The sequence below is a fragment of the Ornithodoros turicata genome, chromosome 2, assembly GCF_037126465.1.
Source record: "Ornithodoros turicata isolate Travis chromosome 2, ASM3712646v1, whole genome shotgun sequence".
Lineage (NCBI taxonomy): Eukaryota > Metazoa > Arthropoda > Arachnida > Ixodida > Argasidae > Ornithodoros > Ornithodoros turicata.
Genome location: NC_088202.1, coordinates 5706499 through 5720445, shown reverse-complemented (window position 1 = coordinate 5720445; position 13947 = coordinate 5706499). Strand labels below are relative to the sequence as shown.

At 46.6% G+C, this 13947-nt stretch overlaps 1 protein-coding gene across 5 annotated transcripts in view; it reads right to left on the bottom strand.

Annotated features, from left to right (window-relative positions):
* Positions 1-824: 824 nt before the first annotated feature.
* The window catches only part of LOC135383032 (phospholipid scramblase 2-like), a 45193-nt gene continuing 32070 nt past the window's right edge, over positions 825-13947 (bottom strand). For 3 of the 5 annotated variants that reach the window (XM_064612667.1, XM_064612665.1, XM_064612666.1), the window contains 2 exons: positions 10232-10390; positions 825-1111 (listed from right to left, as the gene is read on the bottom strand). In XM_064612667.1, the coding sequence (XP_064468737.1) occupies positions 1070-1111; positions 10232-10390 (201 nt within the window). In that variant the 3' untranslated portion in view covers positions 825-1069. The remainder of the gene's footprint in view (positions 1112-10231; positions 10391-13947) is intronic. The other 2 variants (XM_064612668.1, XM_064612669.1) reach the window with 1 other exon arrangement.

Below are 13947 nucleotides of genomic sequence, written 5' to 3'. Positions count from 1 at the left end.
AGCAGCGACATAACGGGAACCCCGCCTCAAGAAACGACACCCACATGTCTTGAAAACCCTTCCGGACACTCTGACACTAACGAATATTTTTATCGCTCGTTTCCTCACTAGAGCGACTGTAGCGACTCGCCAAGTACGGTCGCACTACCAGATGTACAACGTTTTTCTTTATCTTTACTTTCTCCCTTCTCAGAAAACACTGCGCTCCCTTTCTCTCTTTCCTTCCTCTCACTTCCCTTTTCCCTTTCCGCGCTTTGCGGCCGAAAAGCTGTAAACACAGGGCAGTAGGCCTCCGACCTTTGAAGTAAATAGATTGCTTTTAAACACACCCAACTGTTTCCGTGTCCTCCGTGCCATTACTTGTGACAACCCGACAGTGCTTTATAAAAATGCATGTGTAAAAATGGATGTATGTATAGAATGCATATAAAAAATAATCGCAAACCCCAATCTCCCGTGTATATTTTCGGAGGAGGTTAGTACGAAAGTTAGATAATCTAGATTGCACGTGCAATCTAGATTATCTAACTTTTGTACTAACGAAACGACACGTGCAATTCGTGTTAACCCAAGCGGTACAATGTACTGAAAGTCGAGTGCAATAGGGGTGGACGGTATGTGTCTTATCAATGTTCTTTAGTTTCACGAGTCTGTTCAAGGCCTTCCACCTACCCGTCCACCCCTATTGCACTCGACTTTCAGTACATTGTGCTGCTTGGAAAAGGACGCCGAGGTTTCTTTCCTTCCAAGGCACAAACGTACTGAGAAGTTTTTGGTGTGTGTGTGTGCTCGAAGAATATGTCCTCTTTAAGACGAACGTGCCGTAGGGTACACAGTAGATGCCTTTACTCCGTATTTTTCAAACGAATCTCAGGCATAGTTTCAAAAGAACAAAATATTTGGGTTTCAAATGGCGATTGTTTTGTCGTAGGTGAAGTGAACAGATCCGTGTCACGTTCTTCAAGCGCAGAACTGCTGCAAGGGACTACTGCATCTTTCTTGCTACTGCTCTTCCTGTGCTTCTTGAAATGGTCGTCAGTTGCGCATACATTGTACCCCGACTGTCCTCTTAGCTTCTATCCTGTGCATCAGTTTCGAAGTACATATAGTCCTGTATAAAAAGACAAGAAGCAAAGGTTAGTAAATGACAAGAAACCACTATCCAATGTGGCTCAAATGTTTATCCATGGGCACATATAGCTGAAGGAATTCAGAAATGTAGGGAAGTCCTAGCGATAAACGGGAATTCAACGTGTCTTCAGCTGCAGCTGTTGCCTTTGCAATGGGCTATGAAACCATGAAACAGATGTTTCAGCCATTTAATCACGAACCCGAAAAACAGTGAATATAGGAAGGATGTTAATAACTGCAGACTACGGTTCAACACAATCTGAGACATTTCCTTACCGAGCTGTACAATCATTCATTTGTTGATCGTTTGAACAAGAAGAGCGTAATCACAGAAAAAAAAAAGTACGCACATGCGCCGCTTATTTACTACACCCTAAGCGTCATGGTCTCGCATCGTTGGGATCGATGTGGTCGCACATTATGCGACCCAGCTTTGGAAGCACTGCTTGGTTTTAAGAAACACTAAATTACGAACGTTTCCATTCGCAGTATGAACCATTGCGGTACCTCACCGGTACCGCAAACGTAATGACGTTCATCCGTTGCGCCGTTTGTAAGTAAAAGTGCACCCCGGAGGTTCCTCTTTCCTTCTTCCGAAGCAATGGGTGAAAAACGCCAAGTGTACGACCCTTCAGCGCACCCAATTGTCGAAGCTAACATATTGTAGGAACGTCCCCTTCTCGTCTCGCATTTTTTTTGTTCAATCAACGCTGTACGAAGGGAGCTCAGATTTCGCAGCGATCGTGATTCCGGACGAGTGTTCTATACATAGTAGCGGCGACAGCCAGAACTACAACCAACTGCAAGTGGAGCAGCGCACATCAGATTGCAAATGCGTGTGCACAGGAAGCTAGAGCACTTTTGGGATTGTTAGAATGGCGCTGTTGTCTGATTATTGTGAATTCCATTTCTTGTATTCTATGCTCTAAAACGTTATTCGTTATTGCAATCTCCGTAAGCGGATGACACACGGAAATCCCCAGGACATTTTGTTTTGTCTGGGACGGCGCGTAGCAGACGTGCAGGAGACGCGACGAAGCTACGGCTTCATAGGTGCAGAACAGTTCTGAAGCATTGGAAAAGGAAATAGCAGTATAATTGCTATGCTGTTGATGGTGACGGTTAAAGGATGACCGATGAGAGTCAGTAGCGATTTCAACCGCATATTGCAACAATACAGAAATGTTGTCAGAGTAAATGAATGAGTAATGAATCAATGAGAGTGAAAGAGGACATCGTCACGATAGCACAATTTTCGCGTCTTTGTTTGACGACTCTCATTCACATTTATTTATCTATATTTATTTATAATACCCTCAGAGCCGTAGGCATTGAAGAGGGGATGGGCAGTTACCCCATGATAGACAATAGCATTTACAAAACGCACAAAAAGCAGATAATACACATAGAAAGCGTATGTCGATCAGTGCATGCACAAACATAATATGGTGTCACTGTAGGCGGGCAGGCTGTTTCATTGTGAAGCGGTACGGAAAGAGTCAAAAAACGATTTGGTGTTACCAGTATTTACATAGACTTTCCGAAAATGGTCAATGCGGTGAGAGATGTAGCTAGGGGATGAGGGGTATGACGAGAGAACCTGGTCTTCTTGCCGGTATATCTTGAAAAACAGGGTGTGACATGCAGCTTTGGGACGATTAGAGAGGAGTGGTAGGTTTATATCCTGGCATCCTTTCTGTGCGTGTGCCATTGATTCCGTTCAACGGTTGCTTGGCTCTGTGTGTTTTTGCGCATGACTCTTATCGATGCTTCGAGACTACTGCTGGACGTGACCAGAAGTGTCGCAGCCATAAGCACACACAAAAAGCACATACAAGACAGGACGAACTGCGACTCACGCCTAGCTTTATTCTTCTATACACACACACTCTTAAAACCCAGAGCAGGTACACGTCCCCCAACACGTCCGACCTACTTTTTCAGATAACACACTTCCTGCTGAAGGAGGGTCACAGATGGAGCCCTTACACGTTCTTCCCATTTTTCCTGGGTCAGAAAGGCTTCATATACCTCTCTGTCTCGCTGCAATTGGATGCTAATATATATGTGCTATGTTCTAATTTCTATGCAATGCCCTCTGCCTCTGCCGCCGTCGCCCCCAATGCAGCGCCTTCTATTGAATACGGAGATAATCTTGTCCAGTGTCCCCAAGGTCATCGTTGCTGGGGCACATGTACGTAAGCAGTCGTGGAAACGGTATATTCCCTGTTCAGACTTCGCAACATCTATCTTGTTATGATATTTCAAAGTACTTGATAAAACCACGCCATGGGAACTACTCTTCGTCACTGAGCAGTGATCACGTGTCGGTTGTGAAAACATCAGTGCATAATATACACGGCTGCCGAGTGCGAAACACTAATGTTGTGCGAAATATGATCTTCCACGCAAAAAAACGGATAGCACGCAAAAAAAAAAACAAAAAAAAAAACGGATAGATTGTCTCGCTCTTGGATACAGCAGCGCTGAGGAGAGTTATGGGCCCCGCGTGGCGCCCATAACATGACGGATGATGACGAGTTCTGCAGGAACTGCTTTAAGTACTTTCATAACACAGTAAATGAGCTTCCCAGTGAACCGCGCTCCTGAAGGGGAGACGTGTAGAAGGCTCACGTATAAAGAAGCATAGTGAAGTCGTGGAAGCATTCGCCAGCATATGTGGTCGTGTCACAAACACGCAGTCATAAAAAAGCGAGCGCCGAGAAAGAACATCCGTTGGGCTGACATTGCGAAACGCAACGATTTCCAAGCGCCATGATTAACCAGTACCGCGTTTAGAACAGCTAAAAATCGCCTTTGTGTAGGCGCTTCGCGAACGTTCGCAAAATTTCTATACTAACCCTAATTCCGGCAGAAACGCTTGCTGAACGACGCAAGACAGAAATATGTGCTGCTTATCATTAAGACGGGCGAAGATTATGCATTTGTTTGGCGTGTATCACATCGTCCTGCTACTCCTATGTGTAGTATATACGGGGATCCAAAAACCACGCAAAACTGATGCGGCAACGTTTTTGCTTTCCCTATAACACGTTGTGAAAGATCAATAAAGATTGTGCAGCCTCAGAGCCTACGATACAGTTAATACGTGATAAAAACGTCGAAGAGGTGGCCGCTTTAGACGACCTAACTCTAAGCGAAACGGGGTTCTGGACTGTTACTGTCTTCATTTTATATGTTTCCGCTTCGTTTTAATTAACCGTTTGGTTTTAAAACTGAGGGCAAGCGGGATGTCGACGAAATTTTTTGTGATGTTCCCCTTGATGTGCACAAGACAAATGCAAAATATTTTGGTCACAAAGCTAACCGCTTCTACGCTAGGTGGCGCGAAACTTCCGCGTGATGAGCGAAAGCTTACTCCCTTTACGCGTCTCCTACGTGCCAACAGTTCAGCGGATCGGGAGAATTTAAGAGAGATGTGCTTGGAAAAGGGTCTATGTATTTGTGAGCGGTTTCTAGCGCTTTTGAACCTAAAATAACATATAAGATCGACTGCCAAATTTGCACAAAACTTCCAATATTGATTACTTTTTATGCCCCGTTACGCATCACACATCGAAACAATTTATTTCGACGAATCCACATAGTGTGGGCATTACCTCAAAAAATTTCAAGCCCCTAAGTACAGCCGTTCCTGAAATAAAAAATCCCGCAGTTCACCTTTATGTCGCAAAAATGCCTCTGTAGAGACGGCAAAAAAGGAAACTGCCGAACGGCCTAGAACGTCGACTGGGGTATCAAACTGTAGATCAATCTATCTAGTTTGCAGGAATAGAATATCTCGATGGTGTTTCTCCTTGTAGAGCGTTGTAGAAGCCACGCCGCAGGTGAGACTTCCGGGTTGCGATCGCCTCCCCCCCCCCCCCCGCTGTACTATACGTGCTTGTGAATAAATGAAAAGTTTTGGGAGAGTCGTCGCCCTTGAACGTGCCGGACACCAACTTTATGGCGCCGTGGAAGCTAGCGCGACGTCAAGGTCGGTCCCTTGGATTCCCAAATACTGGGTACATTGATCCGTAATCGCCGAGAAGATCTGGGAGATGAGAATGCCGACATTGCGCCAAGATGCTCACTTGGACCACAGAAATGTAGGCCTCTCTACAGCATCAAGAGTATTCAGCTTTCAAGTATCATTGAGGAACCGCAGTTCATTATATCGTCTAGATCTCGGTGCAGCGCTGTAACCATCAACGACATATGTGGGTACCACTACTACCTCTACACTAGTAAGTATCCGTTTGTAATAGCATCCATAAATTGCGCAGATCCCTTTGCAAATCACAGAAAGAAAGTTCGGGGCACGAAGAGCATTTCCGTCAGCTTGGCCCGAAGGTTGACGTAAGCCGGCCTGGCACCTGGCGACAAGCTCTGCACGACTTGTTACAAGCCCTGTAGAAGTGTCAAGGAAAGCGTCTTTGAGAGCGTCCCTGCAGCTTCTCCTTGAGGAGTCACATGAGGAGTCCGCGTCGAACGCCAACAGCGATTACCATACAGAGAGAGGATCGTTAGGTGCCTTAATGTTTCCTTGGAGGCTATCGGCGAAACTCCCGTGAAAGAGAGAAGATCTATGACACAATGAGAAATTGACGCCAAGAAGAAATCGGTTAAGATTCAAGCCAGTACTAAGTTCTATAATAGAAAATAGCCTCGGAGTCAGAGTACCCATTGAAGCAACAGACGAAATGCTTGCGCTAGGTGACGCCTACAAGGCGTTGCTTTCGCTGTTGAAAAAGAAGTACCACGAGGAAGAGTCTGTCGCAAAGCGCACTTCAGTACTTACTTTGGCACCTGCATCATGGTCTCTACGCAAAGTGATGGAGTACATCGGAGCACCGGAGAGAATGGTAAGGAGATCTAGGGAGCTTAAAAATAGCAAGGGTGTGCTCGCAGAACCACTTCCTCGAAGGGGGAGACCACTACCAGAAGACATAAATGTCAACGTACAAAGCTTCTATGATGATGTCGTAATAACATACTGCCTCCCAGGCAAAAAAGACGTTCTCAAAGGACACCAAAAGAATATGCTTGTAGTCAACCTTCGTGAAGCATACTGTGAGTGGACGCAACGCAACCCGGATGTCAAGCTTGGGTTTTCCACGTGCGCATCCTTACGTGCGCCTTGGTGTGTACTGGCAGGCACTCCTGGGATGCACTCTGTCTGCGTGTGCTTGTACCACCAGAACTTGAAACTCATGTTTGCTGCAGTGGGAGTGAGGCAGAAGTATAAGCACTTCTTAGGAATGATGGTATGCAGCATCACTAGCGAAGAGTGCATGACAGGGGCGTGCAAAAGTTGTGTATAGGTGTCTCGAAGGTTCGAGAGAAGTTGGAAGAGGAGGAGGTACTTCATTCTGACTTCTGGGACACTGTCATTTCAACAATGGGTACCCTGAGCCCAAATTAGTCTTCACACGACGGTCCTTCCAGCAGAGGATTTCACAGAGCTTCTATTGTCCAAACTAGAGAGCTTCAGAGTGCACCATTTCATCAGTAAAGAGCAGTCCAAATATCTATCAGCCCTAAAGGGCGAGTTGCCTACAAATGAAGCCGAAACCTTACTCGACTTTGCTGAGAACTACAGCTTCATCGTTCAGGACACGTCCCAATCCTTCCACTGGGAGAACATACAAGCTACGATTCATCCGATCGTGGCGTACTTCCGCACTACTGACAACCCCACCCTCCAACACAAATTGTATCATCTCAGATTCTGTGGATCACAACATATCTGCTCTGCATCTGTTCCTGAGGACGTTTCTCAGTCACTTTTTGATTATCCACAATGACATAAAGAAGGCCCACTACTTTACTGACAGAGCAGCCTCCCAGTACAAGAACCGCAAAACCTTCGCGAACCTCTGCCACCATGAAGAGGACTTCGGTGTCGCTGCCTCTTGGAACTTCTTCGCCACCTCCCACGGGAAGGGCCGTTGCGATGGGATAGGAGGAACGGTAACAAGACTTGCCGCGAAGGCTGGCTTGCAAAGACCGCATGAAAATCAGATACTGTGTCCGCGAGACCTACTTCTATGGGCTGAAGAACATCTCCATGACATACATCCAATATGGGTGCCAAACGAAAAGGTTTCCGAAGAAGGAGAGATACTCGGAGAACGGTTCGAGATAGGTCTTTCAGTTCCAGGTACACGCAACTACCACAATTTTCAACCGTTGTCGCAGACACACCTGCGGGCATCATTAACATCAACGTCAAACAAAGGCGATATTTTCTGCGTTTTATAGTAGTGTGTTACCTAATTTGACATTCACTCTGAAATGCAAACTTCTAGTGAATGTTTCCGCCGAGACGCAAGATAGAAACATGCGATCCGGTGGTAATTGTGCGTGTTATATTGAACTCAGTCATGATTTCTTTGCTGTTGTCGTTGTTGTATGTTGAACTCTTAAGCCCCGTGTTTCCCGTGTCTTTAGGGGAGTGTCTTGCCACTTGTAATATTCTTTATGCGTTAGTCATTAAAGTGTATATGACGCTCAGCAGTTAAGAGCTGCGGGGCGAAAGGAGCGCCCGGAACCCGGAAACTTCATTTGCGGCGTGGCCCCTACACTGCTCTACATAAAAAAAAATTGTGTATCCCAAACAAACAAAAACACCCTCGGGATATTCCATTCCTGCAAACTAGATACATTGATCTACAGTTTGATACCACTCTTGACGTTCAGGTCGTCCGGCAGTTTGATTTTTTGTTGTCTCTACTTAGGCATTTTTGTGAAAAAAGTGAACTTTGGGATTTTTGATTTCACAAACAGCTGCACCCACGGGCTTGAAATGTTTTTGAGGTAATGCCCACATTATGTGGATTAGTCGGAAAAAAATTGTTTCGATGCGTGATGCGTAACGCGGCATAAAAAAATCATCACGTTTTGTGCAATTTCGGCAGCCGTTCATCTATGTTATTTTAGGTTCAAAACCGCTAGAAACGCGCTCACAAGTAGACATACCCTTTTCCAAGCGCAACTCTCAAATTTTCCCGATCCGCTGAACGGTTGGCACGCAGGAGACGCACAAAGGGAGTAAGGTTTCGCTCATCACGCGGAAGTTTCGCGCCACCTAGCGGAGAAGCAGTTAGCTAAACCAGCCAGACTACTTGGGAAAATACGAAAAATCAATGATTGCTAATACGAACAGGAAGAAAGGTCATATATGGCATCTTGCTCGACACTCCTATAACCCATACTCAGTTGGGAAACTCCTATGGAAAACTGTAGCTGTACCGGCTGCAACATATGCGAATGAAGCCCTCTGCTACAGCACAACTACCATAAAGGCGCTTGAACGGCAGCAAAGAGAAATTGGAAAGTGGATCCTCAGAGGAAACATGGCAACCGCCAACACAGCCATTGAGGGAGAGATAGGGTGGTCTAGATTCGAGTACCGAGATGCGCGGTCAAAGACACGTTACCTAGGAAGACTCATCCATCTACCAGAAGGCAGGTATGCAAGACGACTCTTTGAGCACCTAAGATACGCTGGCATCAGAACAGAATGGGTAAAACGCATTGGCCGAATAGACTCCAAATATAGCAGAGGCACCCGCCGTCAGACGACGAAAAACTCAATTGAATGGAATCAGTGCATAAACAAAGAGATGAAGAAAATTGAAAATGAAGACTGGAACCAGCGCACTACAAAGAAGCCTAGCTCTCTTCAACAGATACAAAAGTACACCGGCCCCGTTCAACGCCTACAGAGGAGACCGCCAAAGCGGCTTATTATTCCAGGCCAGGACGGGCGCACTCCTGACAAGGCAAAGATTGGCCCAGCTATTCCGCCACAACGAGACAACGTGCATCCTGTGCGGTGAGGAAGAAGAAGACATCAGACATGTCTTATTTAGATGTCCAGCCACAATGGCCACCAGACCTGAGGGAGCAGACATCGCAGCAGCGCTTGGCTTAACGACTCCACCAGACGACGGCAGTGCCAGTGACATCGTGGAGACCGCAAGGCGACACCTGACGAACTGGGACAGACTAACAGCGAGTGCTCTTCGCGCAAAACCACACGACGGACCAACTTAGCAACTCTAAATCATTTGTATTTTTTTCTTCTTTTTATTTTAATACCTGTGGATCCCGACAGGGAAACTGCCCCGACTCAAAGGGGACAAGGCACAACCTAAACCTAAACCTAAATGCTTTGAGACCGAAATATTTTGCCTTTGTCTTGTGCGCGTGAAGGGGATCAAACATTTCGTCGAAATCCCTGATGGTCGAGCCACCGACCGCAGACGTTTGAGCTGGAATGACCCGAAGATGTTTTGTCGTCATTACAAACACTGAACTTTATCTTGGACAACCATGTATACCATAGCAACACCGTAAAATATCCGTACACTCTCTGTGTCACTGCTTGACATTTGAATGGCGACATACGATCGATGCAGTTGCTCATCAGTGGCGGACATAAAAAGTGGCAAACGCTTTGGCAAGTCGCACATTACTGTTATTTGGCAGCTCGCTGACATCAGTGTTGCAACCGCGTTGTTCCGTCGGTAGCGGGAACCGCTTCTTCGCTGGTCATGAAAGTGACAGGTCCGGCGCACGCAAGAAGTCCTACATTTGCTCGCTGCTGGGGCACAGAAAATTGCTTACGACATTCCTCGAGCTTGTGATAAAATAATGAGTATCCTAAGTGGACGATCGTGCTTCCTGGGGTCTTGATATTAGAACCAGATATTCTAAATTCTAATACAGTCTTGATATTAGAACCAAAATATCATCCTATCAAAATATCATTCTATTCGAACTGAACACGCTCACGCGCTACGTTCATGCCAACCGTTTTGTTTTAGGTAGTCGCACGGCGGCGTCTTATCTCGATTGACGGATTTTGATGGCGTTTTTGTTTCAGGCGATGGTCTGCTTCGCGACTAGCCACTGATACTGAAACACTCATGGCACTCGAAAACTTCGATATGATTGGAGGTACCGCGTTCTGGTTTACTGGACTGTAAAACGGTTCCACGCGAGTCCAATATGTGTGTTTCGGTTCGAAATCGCACAAATTTGGGCACGGGTTCAGACAGTCATGTGCATCTACAATGAGCAGAACACTTACAAAGAGCATTGCGCATCCAATGAGACAAGCCTTGACACGAACATCGAGGTCGACAGGGAAGGTGACGCTGAATGTGTCCGCGTCTGTGAGCATCTCCTTGAGTACCCCTCCCCACAGCTTCGAGATTATACCAATTTCTTTCCCATTCAGCGTCAGAATCTGCAACAACAACCAAGACAACGTAGTATTAGCGATGATGATTACGGTGTTTCATCGCAGGAGGCGATAGTCTACAACTTTGCTCGTGGAATGGGTGCGAAATTTACACTACTATGGTTGAAGGCCCAACAGTTCACCGGACAAGGGCCTAGCTGTTCACGATCATGGTTAGCCAGCGGCGGTGACGGAATCTCGGAGCGGGTCGATATTCGTGACCTCCTGCTAGGATGGTGCCGGCAGAGCTGGAGCTTCCGCAGGTATCTCGTGCCCATAGCAGCCCTGGTGGAAGTGGTCTGCAATCCCAAGTGGTTTATGAAACCTTTTCCACTCTAAAGCACCTACGTACAAAGTGGTTCAAAGTGGTGTAAAGTGGAAATGGTTTCGTAAACCACTTGGGATTGCAGACCATTTTCACCTGGGAGGTTGTTCACGAACCGCCATAAACTCATCAGTCTCAACAAAGGCGACTACAGCAGCCACCATTGGTGCTCAGTCAGACAACGCGGCCATCGCTTACCTCGGGAAGGAGATTGAGGACTTTAAATAAACTATTTAATCACAACAGTCACATCATCGACAGATTGCCCGCTATGACGACCTCGCCAAGATGGTACAGCCACCACGCCCATCGCATCGAGCCTGCGCGATGTCAACGGTAAGAGGTTCATCAACTTCCCGTAGACGATGTCCAGTCCCCAACAACCAAGATGGACTTTGTTGGTGTCACCAAACATTCGGTGACAGTGCCCGACAGTGCCAACCATAGTGTTCGCAGGCGGGAAATGGAATTACCGGCAACTAACGGCGGCATATGAATCTAGTCACCACTGTCTATGTTACCTCACGGACCGTATACTACCAAACAGCGGTTTCTAATAGACACTGGCGCGCAAGTGAGCATTATTCCGGCAACTGCAACTGATATCCACCAGAAATCGACCGCATCTGAACTGTGCGCTGTGAACGGCTTCGCGATCCACAGTCACGGTGAGCATTCCCTTACTTTGGACTACTTACTTTGGGCTTCCCTTACTCTGGACTTTGGGCCATGGAGAACTTTCCGGGGAATATTTGCGATCGCTGACATTCCGCATGCAGTCGGAGTATCATGTTTTGGAGTAGACTTTCTACGCTATTTCAGACTGTTAATGGACATTCACAAAACTCGCCTTTTGCGCTCACTGACCTCCATAGCTACTGCTTGCACACGACCTCACTACGACTCGGCCGAATTATTCAAACAGGTTCACCAGGATCTTACATAAGTATCTGTCCCTCACGTGTCCTCTAAACACCGAGCAACCCGTCACCCATGAAATCAGCCATCATATCGAAACCAAATGGCCACTGACATTCGCCCGTCCCAGCTACCTGTCACCTGAAAACCTACGTATCCCCCGATGGGAGTTCGAGCACATATTAGGACTGGGCATCCGCAAACCATCCGCAAGACCCTGGGTTTCGCCGCTGCACATGGTGCCCAATGCAACATCAGGGGACTGGCGACCGTGCGATGATTATCATGCTCTAAATCCAGTTACAATTCCGGATCGCTAACCAATACCCAACTGTGCGGAAACAATCCAACCGCTACGCAATCTTCTCACCAAGTTGACAGCGTTACAGTGGTGTGATCGAGAGAGCGCTAGTATTAGGCACTCACACATCACTGCAAGATATCAGGCAACGCCTGGCCAAAGCCACATAGCTTACATATCCCAAGCCAGACGCGCCGACGTCCTTAATGACGGTTCCCGCGGGTGAGGATGCCATGATATCCCACCATTATTCCACCGTTCCAAACACGAGATGTTCAAAATCCCAGATTTCTTCAACATGAAGAATGGCGGAATGATAGTGTTGAATAATACATATGGCTGCGGAAAACCCGCAGTGCTTCATGTCGTCAATAAAAGGCTGCTTTTTTTGCGACCGTTAGGCTTAGCATGGCGGCTCCATCATAGCAGCAAAAATAGTAGAAATAATTATAATTTGGTTAGGTTGGGTTAGTTTTCATAGGTTAGGTTCGTGAGTTTGTCATTGACGTATTTTTATTTTTTGCAGTTCACCACGCGGTTGGAGGCAGCCCACAGGTTGGCACGCGCGCAACGCGTCGTTGAGGGTTTTGAACACATGCGATTGCTATCAGAAAATAACCAAATCTCGTTGGATCCATGAATAAGGTTGAATATGGGTCACCTGCGGATCGAATGATCTCTTACGCAATCCACTAGGAAACGCAAGGAGGGTCCTGTGTGACCTCAAGTGGACCCAATATCATTCATCGTAGAGGGAAGAACAGCCGTATGTCAACCACGTATGTCCAAGGGGAGACCTAAAATAAGCTCATCGCATCACACAGCCATTCGCCAGTCTATCCAGTTGGTAGTTTAGAATCGAACTGAAAATTCCACTTGGTTTCCAGCACTCCAACTGGGCACTCAAGTGAACATTATGGGACCAATTAGTCGTTCTGATTTGGAAGTCCAGTCCCATTTGGTCTCACCATCTTCAAGTGGTAATCCCAATTGGCAGCCTGGCAAGTTTCCACTGGCCTGTAGCCTAGAAATTGTTTCCAGTTTGCAGAGTTGAAAAATAAGTGATTATCAGCATTTCAGTATTTTCAATGTAATTAAAGTCAGTGTGTACCTAATAATGTAAAAAATCAGCAAGCAACGGTAGTTTAATTAAATTTTGTCAGTAACCTGTACTTGAAGGATTAGTTCCTCGTCCACAGCGCGAGACTTCTGGCTATAAATAGCAGAAATAAGATTTCATAGCCAGGACAGTACAGTTTGTAAAAAAAAAAAAAAAATAGAGACAATGAAATATTGTGGCTTTACGTCGCACGAGGTAAGCTTTTGCGGTCTTCCCTTTAATTTGAAACAAACTTTAGTGCTCTCTGGCCCAACGCCATCGGCATCGACGCAGAATCTAGTTTGAACAATGCAATTTGGCCTGCACCTCCGGCACTACTTCCGATGTGTGACGATGTGGTGCAAGCGCGCGTACCGCAGACTAAGACAGAAATGTGTAGGTTCCACACTGGGCTGCGCGGTCGCTTCCAAAATGAAGGAGCCGTTGCAGGAGCATGCTGGACGTCTCCTGTCCACCGCGGCCACTGTCATGTTCGTTAGGCTTGCTTTTCCTTTCGTGCATATTGTTTGTGTGTTGTGCTTCATTTGCTTTTCTAGTCATTGGAATAAGTGTTTGTTATGACACGTTATCTGTAAGCGTGCTGCGAGAAAGGGAAGATCGTTATCGGGTTCCCGGCAGTAGTGCCAGAACAGGACTTTGGGAGCTATGACGTAACTATATCGACACGCGACACTACACTTGGAGCTCTACACTGGGAGCAGTACGTAGTTAGCACTGAGATACCTAGCTAGACGCTGGGAGCAATCACGTAATTCTAGCAACACGTTGCTCTACACTGGGAGCAGTGCGTAGTTAGCAATGACATACCTAGCCAGACGTTGTTAGCAGGACGCTGGGAGCATGCAGTACGTAGTTAGCACTGAGATAGCCAGCCAGACGCTGGGGGGGCAGTAGACGCT